Raw genomic sequence first — 18,652 nt, 5'->3', positions numbered from 1 at the left:
ACATAGGGGGAAATCAGATCTGAAAGATATGAGGGGGAAAGTCCATGTATGATTTTGTATAATAATAAGAGAACCTTGAAATCACATCTTAGGCTAACAGGGAGCCAATGCAGGTTTGCTAAAATTGGGGCGATGTGATCGGACTTTTTTGTCCTAGTTAAAAGCCTCGCTGCAGCATTTTGTACCAGCTGAAGACTCTTGAGTCTGGTCATCGGAAGACCGGAGAGTAGTGCATTACAGTAATCGAGACGGGAGGAAACAAACGCGTGAATTATAATCTCCGCATCCGACTGAGACAGTATAGGACGAAATGTTTATTGTTTGACTTCAATTTATTATTTACTTGCAACGCCCTAAAAAAATAGACAGAAGTTTATTAATAGATTTATGTCCATACTGACCAAGCACGGTGTCTAATTAGTTTTAGATGCAATTTAGTCCTACGGAGTATGTTCAAGAAAAGATGTATTTTTCATTGTACTCATTTTTTTAATTATCATTTGCCACATAATTAAATCAACTTCAATCTAAATGTAATGAAAAAATAATATTTGACTAATCATTTCAATAGTCTGTGACTAGTGCACTATTAAAATAGTTGTTAGTTGAAGACATAGTTTTTATTAGATCAACTGAGATGTTTTTTTCCCGTTTAGGTTTTCCTGCAGCTGCAGCAAGCGGCTGTCTCGCTGGGTGACGAGGCGGTCGTGGGGGGCCTTGGGGTGATGGAGATGGGTCGCCTGGCCTCCCTGGAGAGCTCGCTATTCCACGGACTTCTGGCGCTCCTGGAGCGGCTTCGAGGAGACATGCTGGGCAGACTGCTGGACGGCATCATGAGGGACATCACGGAAAAAGCCGAAGCGTACTGCCAAGACAAGTGAGGACTTTGAGGAATTTGATAGCTTGTTGCGGCATTAATCGCCTGTCTCTTGTCCTTCCATTTCAGGTGGTTTTCTCATCCATCCCAGCACGACTTGTCCGCCATGTCTTTGTCTAGCTCCGCGTGTCCCATGATGCTTTGCATCCGGGACAGTCTATTGAACCTGAATCAGGTTTTAAGTCTGTCTCTGTTCCAGATGGCATGGCAAGGCCTTGCAGAGAGACTGGACAGCTTTCTCTACCAAGAAGTAAGCACTTGAAGCAGATATGTTATTTGCCAAGAGGGGGGCGGGTGTACATACAGGGTTCGTACGGGTGTTTGAAATCCTTGAAAATGCTTGAATTCTAATGTGTTTTCAAGGTTTGAAAACTGCTTGAATTTTGTGTGGACTGCTTGTAAATGGTTAAAATTGTTGCCATGACAGTCTGACTTGATAGGCTGTGCATTAAATGAAGAAAAATAAAAGCCCAAAAATGATACCAATGCACCCACTCTTGTGGCTTCACGTTGCCATTTTCATTTCTTCTTCCCACATGATTAATGGCTGCTGGTATGAGTTTGTATGACGTTGTCATTTGAATCGTTATGGCCCTTACACCTCACAACCAAGAGGAGGGGTAAAGTGACCGAGAAGCCTGCTAATGGTGAATTGGAAAATTGGCTTTGAAACAGCAAAAGTGCTTGAATTTGGCATTAACAAAGCTGTACAAACCCTGTAAATATATTTTTATTTTATTTTTATATTTTAGGTCATGTTTATTTGTGACACCCTTAATCACAAAAAGTCTCAGAGGGCTGTACAGACCACTAACTATTGCAGACTACAGACTATTATTACAGCATCCCCTGTTCTAAAACCAACATGAGAGCAAGGAAAAACTCAAAGTAAAATGAAGAAACCTTGAGGAGGGACCATACTCTTTAATTATTATTTTAACTTTGAATTAAGGATTTTATTTTTGTTAATTTTGGTAAAAGTGCTTTTTTAATATCTATTTTCATTTTTTTTTAAAATGTTTTTTACATTTATATTCATTTTATTTTTTCAATTCAATATTTTTATTTTAAATTTTATTTTATCTATTTATTTGTTTATTGTTGAAATAGAATTTCTCGGAAAAATATATTTTAATACAAAATGTTTATATTTGAATTATTTTTTAATTTAATATTTTTTATTTGAGTTTCTTTGCATTAATTCTTGTGTATTTTTTATTTTAAAAAAACATACTGTGTATGTATGCGTATAAAGGATACATTTTTTTGTTTTTCATCCATTTTTAAATCATATTCATTAATCTTTTTGTGAAAAACAAAAAACCTTAAGCAGGAGTAAAAATTAACCATTTAGATGGCAACCATCGCTAAGGCCATTTTTTAATAATGCTAATGTCAATTTACATTTGCACATTTTTCCTCTTTCAGGTGGTTCTGTCCAATCATTTTAGTGATGGAGGAGCTGCTCAGCTACAATTTGACATGACCAGAAACCTTTTCCCTCTTTTTGGTCATTACTGTAAAAGACCTGAAAACTTTTTTAAACAGTAAGTACGGAGAGGTCATTGAAGGTTATTAGTGCTAAGGCATCATAATATTCTCACATTCTGTTTTTGAATCACGTCTCCTTAGTGTGAAGGAAGCCTGCATTATCTTGTGCCTCAATGTGGGTTCTGCTATCCTGCTGAGGGATCTTATCAAAGAGTCTTGTTCAGCAGAAGACTCAAGTGATTGTTTGGGAAGGGAGGACCCTTCCCCAAACGCCGCCTTGAACGAGCTAGGAGTTTACTACTTGGCCCCTTGTGATGTATTAATACTCTTTAATCTGAGATCTTCGTGGCCTGGACAATAACTGGAGATTTGGATCTTTCGGCGGTCGGATGACTGCTTTTATTGCAAAGACTGTATATTTTTATCCGTTCCTGAACATAAACACTGTGAATTAATCTTGATGTGTTGAATAAAAAACTACAATCCTAGTTTGATGTAATTGATGGATTAGTTCCCCGTTCTAACGCACTCCAATCTGAGAGAGTCAAGTGCTGCAACAACAAATCGATAGATTCAATTGGATTATTAAAAGCATTGTGAACAAATTTCATCATCGATATGTTATGTGGCGCCATTTATGAGCCTCTGAGCATGTTAAATCGATGCAAATAAGAGTGCTTGAGGTTTCGTCGTGACGTTGATAATTGTACCACTTTGGTCTGGCAGACAGCATTTCGACAGCGTTTTTATACAAAAAAAGTACTATATCTTGCGTTCAACAGTCAAACACTACAAAGTAAATATTTTTTATGGAAACTGTTAAGTGCTGCAGAAATGGTGATTTTTTTTTTAATCAAAAGAAAAGAAAAAATACTGATTACATGTTTAACTGAACACATACAATAAACATAACTTAAGTGTATAATTTATCATTTGCACATTGCGAATCTGTTTACATTTTAGATGTATTTTTTGCAGATAAAGTATTGTTATTCATAATATGAAATTAATTGCTCTTTGTTCATTTTGTTTTGTACGTTAAGTCTAAACGTAAAATGATCTTTGGATAAGGTGCTAGGAAAAGAGTATTTCACATATAATGCAGGTATATACCATACATTGGCATGTATTTAGTTTATTGCCAAGTTATTTTACAAATACTTTGTTTTTTTTTACTGCTTTATATTATATAGTATTTGGTTGTTTTGTCCACTATTTTTCTATTCGTCCAAAACCTCAATATTTGAACGAAGAGGACATTAATATAGTGCTTTAAAAAAAAATCTGATTAAGCAAAAGAACAACAGATTGACTCATGGTTAAAATAATCATTCCTGCAACCCTAAGAGTAAAAAAACATTCCAGTGTAATGTTCTTCATCTGATCAGATTACCCGGTAATGTTCCTCCTCTCGTCAATATGCTTGAGTCTCCAATGATGATATTCCATCTCCAATCGTTCAATACTTTGATGTTCTTTTTCTTGCCTTTTGTGTCCTGTAACTTTGAGATTTTTCTTGATTAAAACAAAAAATCCCAGGTTTCTCTTCAGAGTCAGAATCATACAAAATGAAGGGTTTTCAAAAATGCTTGACCCAATTGTAGATGCCCATATCTCAGAAACAATTAAATGGATCTTAATGAAATGAAATACACTTTATGTTGAAGATGATCAGTTTTATTGGTTAAATTTACAAAGAAAGGTACAATTATTTGTTGGTTCTATGCTGTAGCACGTCTTCTGTGACAGTTTGCAGTACAGCTTTAATTCTCTTTCAGTTCTTCAATCTCAGCTAGAAGAGGTTAAAAGGCACGCTGAACTCTCTTCTGTGACCTAATATATAACACGCAAAATACCTTTTCTTTTTAAGTGTATGGCATTTTCTTAATCTGAAAAGATTTAAATGCACATATGAAACACAGAAAAGAACAACAAAACTTGGAAGACCCTGTGAATTTTACGGTTTTTTTTTAAGCCCAGGCGTGAGCATCAAATATGACTAAAAAGGCGATTATCTGCACTCTACTCGGTAGGATCTCAGTTACTCTCAGGCAGTGGGCAGGGGACACCCTAAACTGGTTTCCAGCCAGTCGCAGGGCAAAGATATAGTTGACTTACTCGCTCATTCACACCTAGGGACAATTTGGACCGTCCAATTGCCCGGACGAAACCCACGAAAACTCTGGACAGGAATGCTGGATTTGAACCCATGACCTCAGAACTGTGCTGCGGATGTGCAAGCCACTCACCAACCGTGCTGCCTGTTTTCTGTGATCTACCACCTGAACAGAACTGTGTGGAGTTGGTGGCTCTAGAAGGTTAAGCACCTAATTTAGCACTAATCAAGTTAGAATTCAGAGGTAGAGTGCTCGTCTTGGGATCAAGAGATCACAGTTTGAATCCCGGCTCCTCCGTGTTACATGTTGAAGTGTCCTTGGGTAAGACACTGAACCCCTAATGCCCCCAATAAGCAGGTTAGCGCCTTACATGGCTGCACGGCCACTATTGGTATATGTGAAACACACTGTAAAGCGCTTTGGGAATTCTTGACTTGAAAAGCGCTATATAAATGCAGCCTGGTGGAACCCATCCCTCTCCAGCCCAACAAATGTTTTCACCTGGTCTCGAACCGTGGACCTCTTGCACGATGGGCTAACCACACACTTCTGAAAACGACGTGGAAATCATGATGTGGGCTGTACCCATTTCATTAAGTTACCAATGATTGGTTGACAAACTGTTGTTTACATTTTTTGGTGAGTTTGTTTTCAGTCTTAAAATTATCTATTGATTCTGAAATACCATTTTAAATATTCGTCATCTCCGGGGTACAAACAAAGTTATGGTGCTCAATATTAATATTTTAAAGCTTTTGGGGGGGTTCAACTAGGGTTTTGGCTTTGTGAGTTTTAAAGCATTTTTAGGTTTTCAAACTAGGGTTGGGGTTCAATGTTTGGGTTTTACGTGTTTTTTTTAGGGTTCCAAACAAGGGCTTTGGCTTCATATTATGGTTTTGAAGTGTTTTTAGATTTCAAACTAGGGTTCGGGCTTGTCATTAGGGTTGTAAAACATTTTTAGTTTTTCAACCAGGGTTTCCAGACAGGTGTTCATTTGATATTAGCTCCTTTATTGTTTCCAAGACCGCATGGTGTCACTGTGACCTAACAGTCGGCGCGCTTCTCGTTGCTAGGATACGCCTCCTCCAGAAAACTCCATCCTTCCATGCCTCCATTGTGAAGTAACAATGAGATGGCCTTGGATGATTTAAAGGGACATCACCGGCGGAAATCTTTCACAATCAGTGCCTACATACGACTTGACCTTATTTTCCAGAAAAATACTGTTGAGTTCTTGATTTATCTTGGCGTTGTTTAAAAAGTAAAGAAAGATGACATGTTTGACACATTTTGCTCTCATAAAATTGATTTGGTTCATAATTACTTTTCTTTGTAGCATTTATCCACCATGTCATTACATTTTTACTTGTTTTAAATGGAAATATCACTGGTATATTCCCCACAAACACTTCACAATTATCAAATAATTGTATTTGTTTTATTATAAAAAAACGCAACATTGTATTAGTATTGTATTCGTATTAGAATTGTTTCATTTATGAATGAATATGTATGTATGCATCTACATGTTATATTTATTTATTTGTTCTCAAAAACTGCTCTGAACATTGACAAATGTAATTTCACCCAGAGCGACTCAGTCAAAAATTTATGTGTCATATTTGACCCCGATCTGTCCTTTCAAACACACGTTAAGAATATTACTAGAACAGCGTTTATTCCGTCTTTGCAACATTGTTAAAATTCGCCCTATGCTGTCTCAGTCAGATGCAGAGATTATAATTCATGCGTTTGTTACCTCCAGTCTCGATTACTGTAATGCACTACTCTGCGGTTTCCCGAAGTTCAAAACAAGAGCCTTCAGCTGGTACAAAATGCTGCAGCGAGGCTTTTAACTAAGACAAAGATTGATCACATTACCCCGATTTTAGCTAACCTGCATTGGCTCCCTGTTAGCTTAAAATGTGATTTTAAGGTTCTGTTGGTATTATGCAAAATCATGCATGGACTTGCTCCCTCATATTTTTCAGATTTAATTTTCCACCTATGTCACGGTCTGGAGCCTTCGCTCTGAAAATGCTGGTCTACAAGTGATCCCAAGAGCCAAGAAGAGAGCCGCAGGTTCGAGAGCGTTCTCCATTTGGGCCCCGGTACTGTGGAATGCTCTTCCCCCCGAGATTCGATCTGCAACCTCAGTGGATATGTTTAAATCTAAGCTTAAAACACACTTCTATTCTATAGCATATGAATAACCTATATTTTATGTTGACAATATCTGTGTATTATTTGCCCTCATGTAGGTTTTAGATCAGGGGAGTGTGTGATAATAGTCCGTGGTTTGCAATAATCCGTGGTCTTTGCAGCCGTTTGACTCTTTGTGATTAAGGGCTATACAAATAAAAATGGCTTGAGTTTGTTTTTTAAAAAGATTAGTTTAATCAAATATGTTTTGAAACTCTTAGAATTATAGCAAAATAATATATCAGATACCTGTTTCAAGCACTATATTTTATATTTAAGTTGTAGTAAAACTGTTCTATTTTATTTTTACAATTTTTGTCATATCTTGTAGTGCTACTGTAGTTTTACTTATGTAGTATGTTTGCAGTATTTCTGTAGTAGTACTTCTTAGTATTTTCATCGAAGTATTTTTGTAGTATTCCATAACATATTTTGGTAGTATATTTACTGTATACTAGGTTTGTAGCATTACTGTAATTTTTTCTAGTGTTTCTGTCGTATTATTCCTGTAGTAGTATTTTTCCATTTACCGTAAAATCCAGACTATAGAGCGCACCTGAATATAAGCCGCACCCACTACATTTCGGGGGTGGGGGTGTGGAAGAACCGATTTGGTACATACACAAGCCGCACCTGTATATTAGCCGCATGCGCCAACATTGAAAAACTGCAATACAAACACGAAATTAACTTATAACCGATACAGTCCAAAAAACACAGCCGGCAAAACAAACGGAAAATGATACCAGTACTTAACATTTAATGCAGACCTGCAGAGTCCGGGTGCCCGTTGAAAGTAATCCAAGGAAAAAAAGTGTATATTTCCAAAGGTAAGAGTGGGAAAAATATATATCCACTATTTTCGACTGCGTCCACAAACACGTCTCACCTTTACTCCACTTCCCGTCAGCCCGCGTTTGACCCGCCCCTTCTTTCTCATTTGCTTGTACAAAACATATCAGAATAAGTTTCTAAAATAAATACATTACAAAAATATACAGTTGCAAATACATATGATACATGGTTACACATATTTACAAAGAAAGACGGTACACCGAGAGAGTTTTCAAAGATTTAATAATAATATAACTTTCATCCCAAACCGTGCCTGTGAAGGGTAGCAAAACGCTACTAGGAACACGCTCGCATCACAGTAAACAGCTCTGTTAAAAAAAAAAAAAAAAACATACCGTGGTTGTAGTAAGCACGGTAAACCTTCCTTAGCTCCCTCCTTATAACTGACATCATCAAAGTCGTCTTCCTTCAGTATGGGAAAGACTTTTATCACATAGACGTAGTCCCACGCTCCCTTATTCAAAAACCTGCTAGCATCCCGCTCGCAAAATAAAGTTAACGTGCGGTAGCACAGTTTCGTTCTATATCGGACTGCTCGATTGTGTTCAGCTCAAATGTTGCGTCATGTGCCTTTCATTTTGCAATTTGCATGATGAGGATATGTCTACGCTAATTCAGATTGTGCACAAGCTAAGAAGTTGCAGTCTAAATCTTACCATTTGTACTCGAGCGCCGCTGGCGGCCGTTACAAAATTACATAAATTGGCCGCATCACTGAATAAGCCGCGGGGTTGTAAAGTTTGGGAAAAAAGTAGCGGCTTATAGTCCGGAATTTACGGTAAGTATTACTATATTTTTGTAGTATTCATGTAGAAGTGTTTTTCAAGTACTTCTAAAGTACTATCTTTTTGTATTTCATGTAGTACTAGTATTTCCATAGTATTATTTTTGTAATATTTTCTGTTGTAATATTCATGTAAGTAGTATTTTTGTATCATTGTATTTCTGCAGTTGTAGCCTTTGTAGTATTTCTCTATTTTTCAAAATGGAAGCAAAATAATACATTGGTTCACCCGTATTTAAGCGCTAAACTTTATATTGAGTTTTGCAGTTATTTTGTAGTATTCCTGTAGTAGTATTTTTGTTGTAGACACAAACTGTCTTTGTTTAGCGGGCTGGATGGAGAACCTGCAATCTCTGAAGAGTTTATCTTGTTTGCTCACTCCTGATACAGACCTTAGCATAGAAAAAGTCGTTTTGTTGTCTTATCTTAACTTATAAATTAAGTCTATTGGCTGCTCTTTCTGTATAAAATCATCAATAGAAAGGTAATCCCTCTTCATGAAAAGTAGTCCATGCAAAGAAAAAATTAATGACGGAATGGCTTGACTTACTGTTAGTTTGCTAATACAGTACTATCACTAATTCTATTGTTTGGGGCTGAGGTTTGCGCCAGATAAGAATCTTCTGCCATGAAGCAAATTAATTTCCTGCCTAACTTGTCAGATGCGCAGCCCAATAGTTAAACACCATCTGATGACATATTTGAGTGACTGGAAAAGGTAGAACTAATTTGTGTATGTTATAACTTGGACAATCCTGGGTGACCAATGACTTCCAGGAAAGGCTGGACAGCAACCAATGGAGAATGGTGACATTGGAAAGACAGATGGCCTCCAGGAAAGACCGGCACACACCCGTGTATGATGCTAGCAACTCCACCCACAGCCCTCGCAAGAGGGCACCGACCATTGCTACAGAACACAACAATGAGCAATACCCCCAGAGTCCCTCGAGAGGGAGGGAGGATGAGAGACTCTGGAGGACGGCTTCAACTGTATCAGCTAAGGTACGAACACAGGACGAGACGGCTTACCCAAACAACCCTACCTGGGGATGTGTTAGAAACGAAGTGCCAATGCGGGAAAATCTGCAAAAATGGAAGGGGCCGCATGATACTTCAACCCAGGACCATCAGTGGGAAAGGAGAAAACAGAGGGGTGGCGAGTGATTTCATGCTCGTTCCAGTTTTTTGCTTGTTTGTGTACCCTAAAATGGTAAAAGTAGGTAAAGGCCTGTTTAAAAAAAACAGTCCTGGCGCCAACCTAAACTCACGAAAAGATGAAAAAGGAGGAATTAATTTGTACTTGAATGAGCTAACTGAGGCTAGAAGCATGACTTTAAGTCAGGAGATGGAGGCAGAGAGTAACACAATTTCCAGTTGCAGATACCACCTTAAAAAACATTATCAATGAAATTGTACGTTTTGAAAATCTGCAAATATTTACAATTTGTCAAACCAACTTCTATCTTCACATCTTTTTTCTTTTTAGAATGTACATACATACATACATACATTTACGCATTTTTTTTTTCTAAATAAAGCATATTTCTTAAGATTCTCCGGACATGAGCGCATCCAGGGGCAGATGTTTACCGCACCTCTGCTGCAACCTGAGTGTGGGTCGGCTGAGGTAATTAAGGTTTTTAATTGCCAAAGATGTGGACGGCTTCGATTGGGATTGCATCAAATCCCCCCAAATGGGACGCCTCCTGTCACAAATTGGAGGAGGGGCAACAAATTGGTGTGCACTCCTTGTGCTCCACGTACCTGTGCGGCAGCTGTGGGACATGCAAAGCATCCGGGTGGGGCGGGGGCCGTTGTGTGGGAGGCGGGGGGGAGATATTGTCGTCATTGGAGGCAGTATATATGGTCTCGGCCCCAGCTGCATGGTTGCCAGGCAACTGGAACCAACCAGAGCGCATGCAACAGGAGTTCACCCTGCACAACATCTGGAAAATGCCAAACAAGGCAGTCTTTTAATAAGGTTTCAAATGTGAAATCAGTGTCATTTTGAAGGAGATTTTTTGCATATCTGTCAACCTCAGCCAATTGCACCTCTTATTATTGATTCAAGATTGGCTTTGAAAATGCCAATGAAATTTGCTTTGCATCCTTAAAGTACAGTGTTTACAGAGGAAGTGCAAATTTACTGAGAGCGGCCAGAACAGGATGTAATAAAATCGAAAATTTATACACAAAGGAAAAAACATGGACGTCATTTTTTTCAAGATGATTCTGAGTTGTACACGTAAATCAAGGTGCGAGTAAAGTTCGTTGTGCTGTGGATCACAGCTTATAAGTTATTGTCCTGCAGTTGGAGGTGTGGTGGGGGTGGCAGGTTAATGGACCTAATATCTCTGGATAAAACCTGCCGCTGAGTCTGTCATTGGATTTTCCTGTAACCCTTTCCTGATGAAAGCGGTACAGTCTGTCGCCTGGGTGGCTGAGATCCGTGGCGATGGCCTTTGCCATCCTCATGTCTCGACACGCATAAATGGATACCAAATCTTGGAGGAGGCAGCCCATGATGCCCTGTGCAATCATAACCACCTGCGCCAGTTGTTTTCTCTCCTGTGCCGTGGGGCTGCTATACCACACGGTCATGTCGAGTCTGAGGATGCTCTCGATTGTTGCTCAGTAAAAGTTTAGGAGGAGCCGAGGGGACAGACCAGCTCGGCTGAGTTTCATGAGGGAAAAGATTCTTTGCTTACCCTTATTAGGAGTTAATAAACCTTACAAACACAACTTGGCACCTATTTACTCACAGAAAGAGAGACAATATAGAACATCGCGACAATATTAGCAATCCATGAATAAGTTGTCAACCAGTGACTGCGATGATCCGGATCAGTCTAACATAAAAATGAGTTTAAAAAGATAACAAAATTCTTGTACAAGAGACCTAGTAGTTCAGCCCCCTTTAATGTCACATTACGTTTATTCATATATTTTTATTTTGTATGAGTTGTCTATCTTTGGTAAAAAGAAAACTGCTGGATAAAGGAGCAAAATGCTGCTTTTTCGCCATTACCATAACAACCAGAAGACAAACATGTTATATACATTTTATTTTGCCATTTTTTTCTCTGCCATTATCATTAAACATGTGTTTTGTTGTTAAAGGGACAGTGTGTATGTGTGTGTACCCCTAGTGGTATAAACATAATCAAGAAAAACAATATTGAAACATGCTTTTTCAAAAATACTTGTAGGTCAAGAAGCTAGCATTTATCTTACATAACATAGGCCTCACCTAACGGAAGCCGACATAGAAAAATGGACTATCTTCTGGTTGCTACAGATACCCAAGCCTCAAAAAGGCTGGGCAAAAAAATGAGAAGAGAAATGGTGCGCTTGGGTCTCTGAGACTTCATAGTTTATCATTGTGCTTTTTAGCACTCGTTTAAAGGGTGATGAGCTGCGCTGCTTTTACGCCAAACATAACGTCTTGCGTTGTTGTCAAATAGGTCGATTTTGGTCTTTTCTGACCAGAGCACCTTCTTCCACATGTTTGCTGTGTCTCCCAGGTGGATTGTGGCAAACTTTTCATGGATAAATAAATAGCTTCATTTTTGCCACTCTTCCATAAAGGCCAGATACGACTGATTGTTGTTCTATGGACAGATTCTCCCACCTCAGCTGTAGACCTCTGCAGTTCATCCAGAGTGATCATGGGCCTCTTGGCTGCATCTCTGATCAGTTTTCTCCTTGTATGGGCTGATAGTTTAGGGGGACAGCCTGATCTTGGTAGATTTGAAGTAGTCTGATACTCCTTCCATTTCAATATTATTTCTTGCACAGTTAGAATGTTTAACGCTTGGGAAATCTTTTTGTATCCAAATCCAGCTTTAAACTTCTCCACAACGGTATCTCGGACCTGTATAGTGTGTTCCTCGTTCTTCATAATGCTCTCTGAACTTTTAACAGACCTCAGACTATCACAGTGCAGGTGCATTTATATAGAGACTTGATTACACGAAGGTTAGTCATTTATATCAACATTGAATCATTCAGAGATCCTCACTGAACTTCTGTGAGTTTGCTGCACTGAAAGGGGGTGAATAATTTTGCACATCAACTTAGTTTTTTTTTATTTGTTAAAAAAGTGTAAAATATCCAATAAAGTATGATCCACTTCATGATTGTGTCCCACTTATTGTTGATTCTTCACAAGAAATTACAATTTTATATCTTTATGTTTACTAAATTGTTGTTTTTTGTTAGACCGATCTTGTCTTGCCCATTTCAACTCTTATCCTGATCATTTTAGTTCGGAAAACACAAAAAAAAGATGAAATGATGGCTTGTGTTTATTTGGTAAATAAAATAAACTTGTTTACAAAATAGGTATAGGCTCCAGCACCCCTGCGAGGCTAGTGAGAATAAGCGGGTCAGAAAACGGGTGGATAGCTGTTTCTACAAATAACCTTTGTTCATATTCTACATGGTCTGTATTGCTGTGAGTAAATAGGTGCTGGATTGTGTTTGTAAGGTTTATTATGGCTTAAAAGGGGGGATTGGAATCAATAAGTGGAGCAATCGGTTGAAATTGACAGGTATGGTGTTCGTACAACCTGTGCAAGCCCCTGATACTAGATCAAACATCCCAAAAGTGTCACTCCCATCCAGGCAGTTTGTATTGTTGGTGTGATGGATTTGCGATTAGGTGTGCATAATAAGGAGTCCCCTTCCTTCAGATTGACCTATATCTCCTTGAGGAGATGAAAACCACAGCTGCAACTTTAAGACCCTGAGCCTCCTGCACGTGTGCCTAAATGGTTTCTCCCAACTCTCTTTTAGTCTTATTTTTTATTGGTAAAATTAGTAAGTTGTTTTTTTTTTTTTCATCGATAATTCAAAAGTAAGAAATGGACATACAGTGAAGAAAGTGAGTTTTTGAACACCCTGCTATTTTGATATTTCTCCCACTAAGAAATCATGGAGGGGTCTGAAATTTTCATCGTAGGTGCACGTCCACTGTGAAAGGGATAAACTAAAAATAAAAATCTAGATATCACAATGCATGATTTTGAAGATTTGTTTGTGTGATATAGCTGCAAATAAGTATTCGAACACCTGTGAATCACCTAGAATTCTGACCCTGAAAGACCTGTTAGTCCGCCCATTAGAAGTCCACCTGCACTCCAAGTATCATCCTGAATAAGATGCACCCGTTTCAGGTTGTTAGCTGCATAAAGACACCTGTTCACCCCATACGATCAGTAAATCTTTAAATTGCACCATGGCTAAGACCAAAGAGCGGTCCAAAGACACCAGAGACAGAATTGTGCACCTCCACAAGGTAGGGAAGGGCTACGGAGCAATTGCCAAACAGCTTGGTGAAAAAAGGTCCACTGTTGGAGCAATCATTAGAAAATGGAAGAAGCTAAACATCATTCATTCAAAAATCTGTTATGGTCTTGCGATGGATCCGAATGCAGGTAGCAAGAAGCATGTCATGGTGCTCAAAAACAATGGCATTTAATAACAAAATCATCAAGTAACTAAAAAAAATTGGTCAAAACAACAATAGAACTCAATTGGAGTGGAACCCCATACAAGATATTACCCCGTCGGGTCGAAATGATTCCAAGAAAGGTGAGGAATCAGCCCGGAACTACACGACAGGAGTTGTTCAATGACCTGAAAAGAGCTGGAACCAACGTTTTCAAGGTTACTGTAGGTAATACACTAAGACGTCATGGTTTAAAATCGCATGGCACGAAAGGTTCCCCTGTTTAAACTAGCACATGTCAAGGCCCGTCTTAAGTTCGCATGTGACCATTTAGATGATACAGAGGGATAAGGTTCTGTTAGATGAGATCAAAATGGGACTTTTTGGTTATAATTCCACTAAGCGTGTTTGGAGGAAGAAGAATGAAGAGTACAATCCGAAGAACACCATCCCTACTGTGAAGCATGAGGGTCCTAACATCATGCTTGAGGGTGTTTTTCTGCACATGGGACAGGACGAGTGCACTGCATTAAAGACAGGATGACTGGTGCCGTGTATTGTGAGATTTTGAGGAACAATCGACTTCCCTCAGTCAAAGCATTGAAGATGGGTCGTGGCTGAGTCTTCCAACACAACAACAACCCGAAGCACACAGCCAGGAAAACCAAGGAGTGACTCCGTAAAAAGCAAATCAAGGTGCTAACATGGCCCAGCCCGTCTCCAGACCTGAACGTAATTGAAAATCTTCGGAGGGAGTTCAAACTCCGGGTTTCTCAGCATCAGCTCAGAAACCTGACTGCTCTAGAGAAGATCTTTGTGGAGGAGTGGGCCAAGATCACTGCTGTAGTGTGTGCAAACCTGGTGAAAAACTACAGGGAACTTTTGACCTCTCTAATACCAAACAAAGGCTACTGTACCAAATATTAAAATTCCTTTTTCTCAGGTGTTAAAATACATATTTGCAGCTATATCACACAAATAAATCGTTATATATCATGCCTTGTGATTTCTAATTTTTTTAAATTTAGTTTAATCTCTCTCACAGTAGACATTCACCTACGATGAAAATTTCAGACCCCTCCATTATTTCTAACTGGGAGAAGTAGCAAAATAGCAGGGTGTTCAAATACTCATTTCTTTTACTGTATGTGGGCATACATGTGTGTTTCATACCTGTCAATTAAGTCGTTATCCTGCATTTTATATGTTTTTTGACCATTTCGAATTTTTGTAGAGGGGAGATAAATGCTCAAATCGGGATCGTTTTAGTAGTGGAAAAACTAAGAAAGATGCTGAAAGAATTGTTTGTGTTGTTTATTAGTGAATAAAACAAACTTGTTTAGACAATAATCCTAGTACCTTTGTTTTTGTTTTAGTTTGTATTGCTGTGAGCAAATAGGCGCTGTGTTGTGTTTTTAAGGTCAATTATCTGTTAATAGAAGACATGACAAAAAAAAATGAGGGAAACACTGGGCTGAGGTTGACAGGCATGATGTTTGAACACCAATGCGAGCCCCACTCCCCTGGATCAGAAACCCCAAAAGTTGACCTCACCCTCATTGAGGGTGCATTTTCATTGCTGGTGTGGTGGATTGGCAATGACCCAAATTATCCATCCCTAAAAATGAGTTTCCATCTATGATTGGCCCACAACCCCAAAGAAGATGATAATCACAGCTGCAACTGCAAGACTCCCTCCCCCTGCACGTCTTCCTGAATGGTTTCTCCCATCCTTCCTGCTCCTCCTCTTCCCATCTTCTTTTTCCTGGAGCTCTTCTTCTCCACGAGCCAACGCCGGTAATATGTCGACGTGGGCTCGTCGCTCCCGGCCGTGATGATGCTGCTGAGGATGAGGATGTTTATGATGCTGAAGAAGGCGGCGGCGGTGGAAGTGCGCCGGCCGCACCTTCTGGGGGCTGCACGGACGTGTCATTGAGGCCAGGCTAGGACTTTTTTCGCTCCATTTTTGGTCCACCTTAACCCCCAAACACACCACCATTCGCGAGGCGAGTGCGCAAGATGCAGATAAGCGGAGCGTCGGCGCAGTGAGCGCGTACAGGGAAAAGGTAAGCGTGCTTCTGACCTACATCGCCAAGGTGATTGTGAGCGAGTGTGCGCCTGACATTGCCAGGAAAAAAAAAAAGGGGGGGGTGGTTGGCTGGCATGATGTAATGCACTTGAGACAATAGCCAAGCGAGCTACTCAACTCACACACGCGTAGTTGAATGAATGAGCATACGCACTAGCACACAATAAGCAAACACTGACGTGCACTAGAGGGTAAATGGCAGCAGGCGAACAGTAGACGTCATCTTTACGATCACATGCACGCGCACACTGCTGTCAGGCTGGTTTAATGAATGAGCATGTACACCAGGGGTCAGGAATGTAGGGCTCGTGGGCCAGTTATGCTCTTTTCATAAGTCCATCAGTCTATAAGATCAAATAAGGACGACAGACGAACTGAAACAGTGTTAAGAGGTTCGGTCCGGTATGTAAAGGGAAGAGTTTTAACTTGATACAGGTTTACACTCATGATGTCACACCAACAAACCCCGTTTTGGCTGTACTTCTCGAAATGATTCTTTATATCGAATCTTATTTAACAATCTATGTTCACTCGAGACGGTTTTTGATGAAAACCCAAAGAACAAACTGTAAACACCCTAAAACACCAGTCCAGCACACAGTGCAATTTGATTGGGTTAGCAGTAAGGGTGGGCAGATCTCTGCGCACATAGCGCACTTTCATGGATATAATCACATCATCATCAAATGTGCTGACAAATTAATTTTTGTCTGCAGGGCAAGTTTATCGGTTTTGTTGAATTTTGTTTTTAAAATACATGGCGTGGCTCTCAAAAAAAAGCACACCATTTACTGTTTTAATGCCATATATGTATATATATATATATATATATATATATATATATATATATATATATATTTTAGGAATTGATACAATTTTCATTAAATCATTTGTCTACAGAGGAGAGTTCCCTGCTTTCAAACATGCTGTGCCTTTAAGAAACAATTTGATAATGTCACTGCTCTTCCTTTAGATTTGCAGTTTTTTGATGTGTGCAGTCATGCGGAAGTTAGACAGTATGTTTCAGACGCTGTATGGTGTAGTGCAAGCAAGGGTCAACAACCTTTTTGAAGCAGAGGGCTACTTTTTGTTACTGAAAACAAAGTGCTACCAGTCAATTACAACTTACCATTCTATTAATATGTTGTAACCAGGTTGTAATCGTTAGAAGTTGAGCTAAAATAGGCTTAATCAACCACTAAGCATCTTGCCGGTTAGAAATCCCATTTCCTGGAAAAGAGTTAAAACTGATGCAGACTGGAAAGTGACAAAACAGCTTAAAACACTTATTTAAATGATTAACATTTTAAAAATCTGCTTTTCATGTCTATTTTTAATGAAATGTTTACCGTAAAATGGGAACTTGGCTGTTTCATATATCCCTTCTCAAGGTTTCTTCATTTTCCTCATGTTGAGGTTTTTGAGTTTTTCCTTACCCTCATGTTGGTTCCAGATCAGGGGGTGGTGTAATAATAGTCTGAAAAAATAGTCTGTGTAATAACCTGAGAAGCCCTTTGAGACTCTTTGTGATTAAGGGCTATACAAATAAAAATGACTTGACCGGAACTGGAGATTCTTTAAACTTCTACAGAGACCACTAGTGAAGGTTTTTTTTTTCTCTTTTTCGTACTGCCCTAAACAGCACAGCCATGACTTTTATTTTAAGTAGAATAAAATCGGGGTGGGTTTCCTCACCGTTTACTGGTTGATTAATGCTAGTCAGTGAGTACAGTAACAGAAGTTGATGGCTTTGGTGACATCCGATGGACATATTTAAAACGGCAGCTCATTGGGTCTCATTTTTCTCTTGTGTATCTCCGTATTGTCTCGCTGATCACATTAAATGATGCAGCTGGCCACATTTGGCCTGCGGGCCATGAGTTTGACACATGCAGTTGAGGGTTTTAAAGGTTAAGTATCAGTCATTTTTTTGAGGAGGGAATGGATTTTATAATAGTATTGATGACGACACTAATACAGTGGGGCAAAAAAATATTTAGTTAACCACCAATTGTTCAAGCTCTCCTATTTGAAACTACAGTATTAGAGAGGCCTGTAATTGTCTATATGGATAAATCTTAACCATGAGAGACAGAATGTGGAAGAAATGCCACATTGTTTGACTTTTAAAGAATTTATTTCCAAATTTAAGAGGAAAATAAATATCTGGTCACCTACAATCAAGGAAGATTTCTGGCTGTCAAAGAGTTACCTGTAATTATGGCCCCTGTTTTAACAGATTATCTGTATAAAAGACACACGTCTACAACCTTAGTCATTCACATTCCACTATGGCTAAGACCAAAGAGCTGTCGAACGAAACCATGGACAAAATTGTAGACCTGCTACCAGGGTTGGGTAGGGTTACTTTAACTCGATTACTTTCAAATACTTTTGGATTACTCCAAAACCAAATATGCTAATAAAAGACAAAATAAACTAAATATGAATAAAATTACTAAATCTTGTGCAGGCTTGGGGAGTAACGGAATACATGGAACGGCAAAAATGATGTTGGCAAGCTGTTTGGATTTATTTTCATTTTGTTTCTGTCGCATTTTATGTTTGTTTTGCCGGAGATCAAAGTGATCAAAGCCAGGAGAGAAAGCTTACCACGTGTTGTGAGTAATAATTTTATTTATATTTAGTTTCTTTTGTATTTTATTAGCATATTTGGTATTGGAGTAATCCAAAAGTAATCGAAAGTAATCAAGTTAAAGTAACCCTACCCAACCCTGCCTGCTACAGGCTGGGAAGACTGAATCTGCAGTAGGTAAAACGG

The 18,652-nt window shown here is 39.0% G+C and overlaps 2 protein-coding genes across 13 annotated transcripts in view; both read left to right on the top strand.

The window, feature by feature from the left end:
- Window positions 1–2,856, top strand: part of rint1 (RAD50 interactor 1) — a 30,699-nt gene extending 27,843 nt beyond the window's left edge. For all 6 annotated transcript variants that reach the window (XM_088347395.1, XM_088347400.1, XM_088347397.1 and 3 more), the window contains 4 exons: window positions 657–877; window positions 947–1,127; window positions 2,306–2,424; window positions 2,510–2,856. In XM_088347395.1, the coding sequence (XP_088203521.1) occupies window positions 657–877; window positions 947–1,127; window positions 2,306–2,424; window positions 2,510–2,729 (741 nt within the window). In that variant the 3' untranslated portion in view covers window positions 2,730–2,856. The remainder of the gene's footprint in view (window positions 1–656; window positions 878–946; window positions 1,128–2,305; window positions 2,425–2,509) is intronic.
- A 12,688-nt stretch (window positions 2,857–15,544) lies between these two features.
- Window positions 15,545–18,652, top strand: part of ppfia2 (PTPRF interacting protein alpha 2) — a 107,047-nt gene continuing 103,939 nt past the window's right edge. For all 7 annotated transcript variants that reach the window (XR_015852006.1, XR_015852007.1, XM_088347413.1 and 4 more), the window contains exon 1: window positions 15,545–15,847. The gene's annotated coding sequence lies outside the window, so the exon portion shown is untranslated. The remainder of the gene's footprint in view (window positions 15,848–18,652) is intronic.

Source organism: Urocampus carinirostris, chromosome 11, assembly GCF_059441175.1.
Source record: "Urocampus carinirostris isolate Australia breed hairy pipefish chromosome 11, RoL_Ucar_1.0, whole genome shotgun sequence".
Classification (NCBI taxonomy): domain Eukaryota; kingdom Metazoa; phylum Chordata; class Actinopteri; order Syngnathiformes; family Syngnathidae; genus Urocampus; species Urocampus carinirostris.
This window is presented reverse-complemented; position numbering and strand designations above follow the sequence as displayed.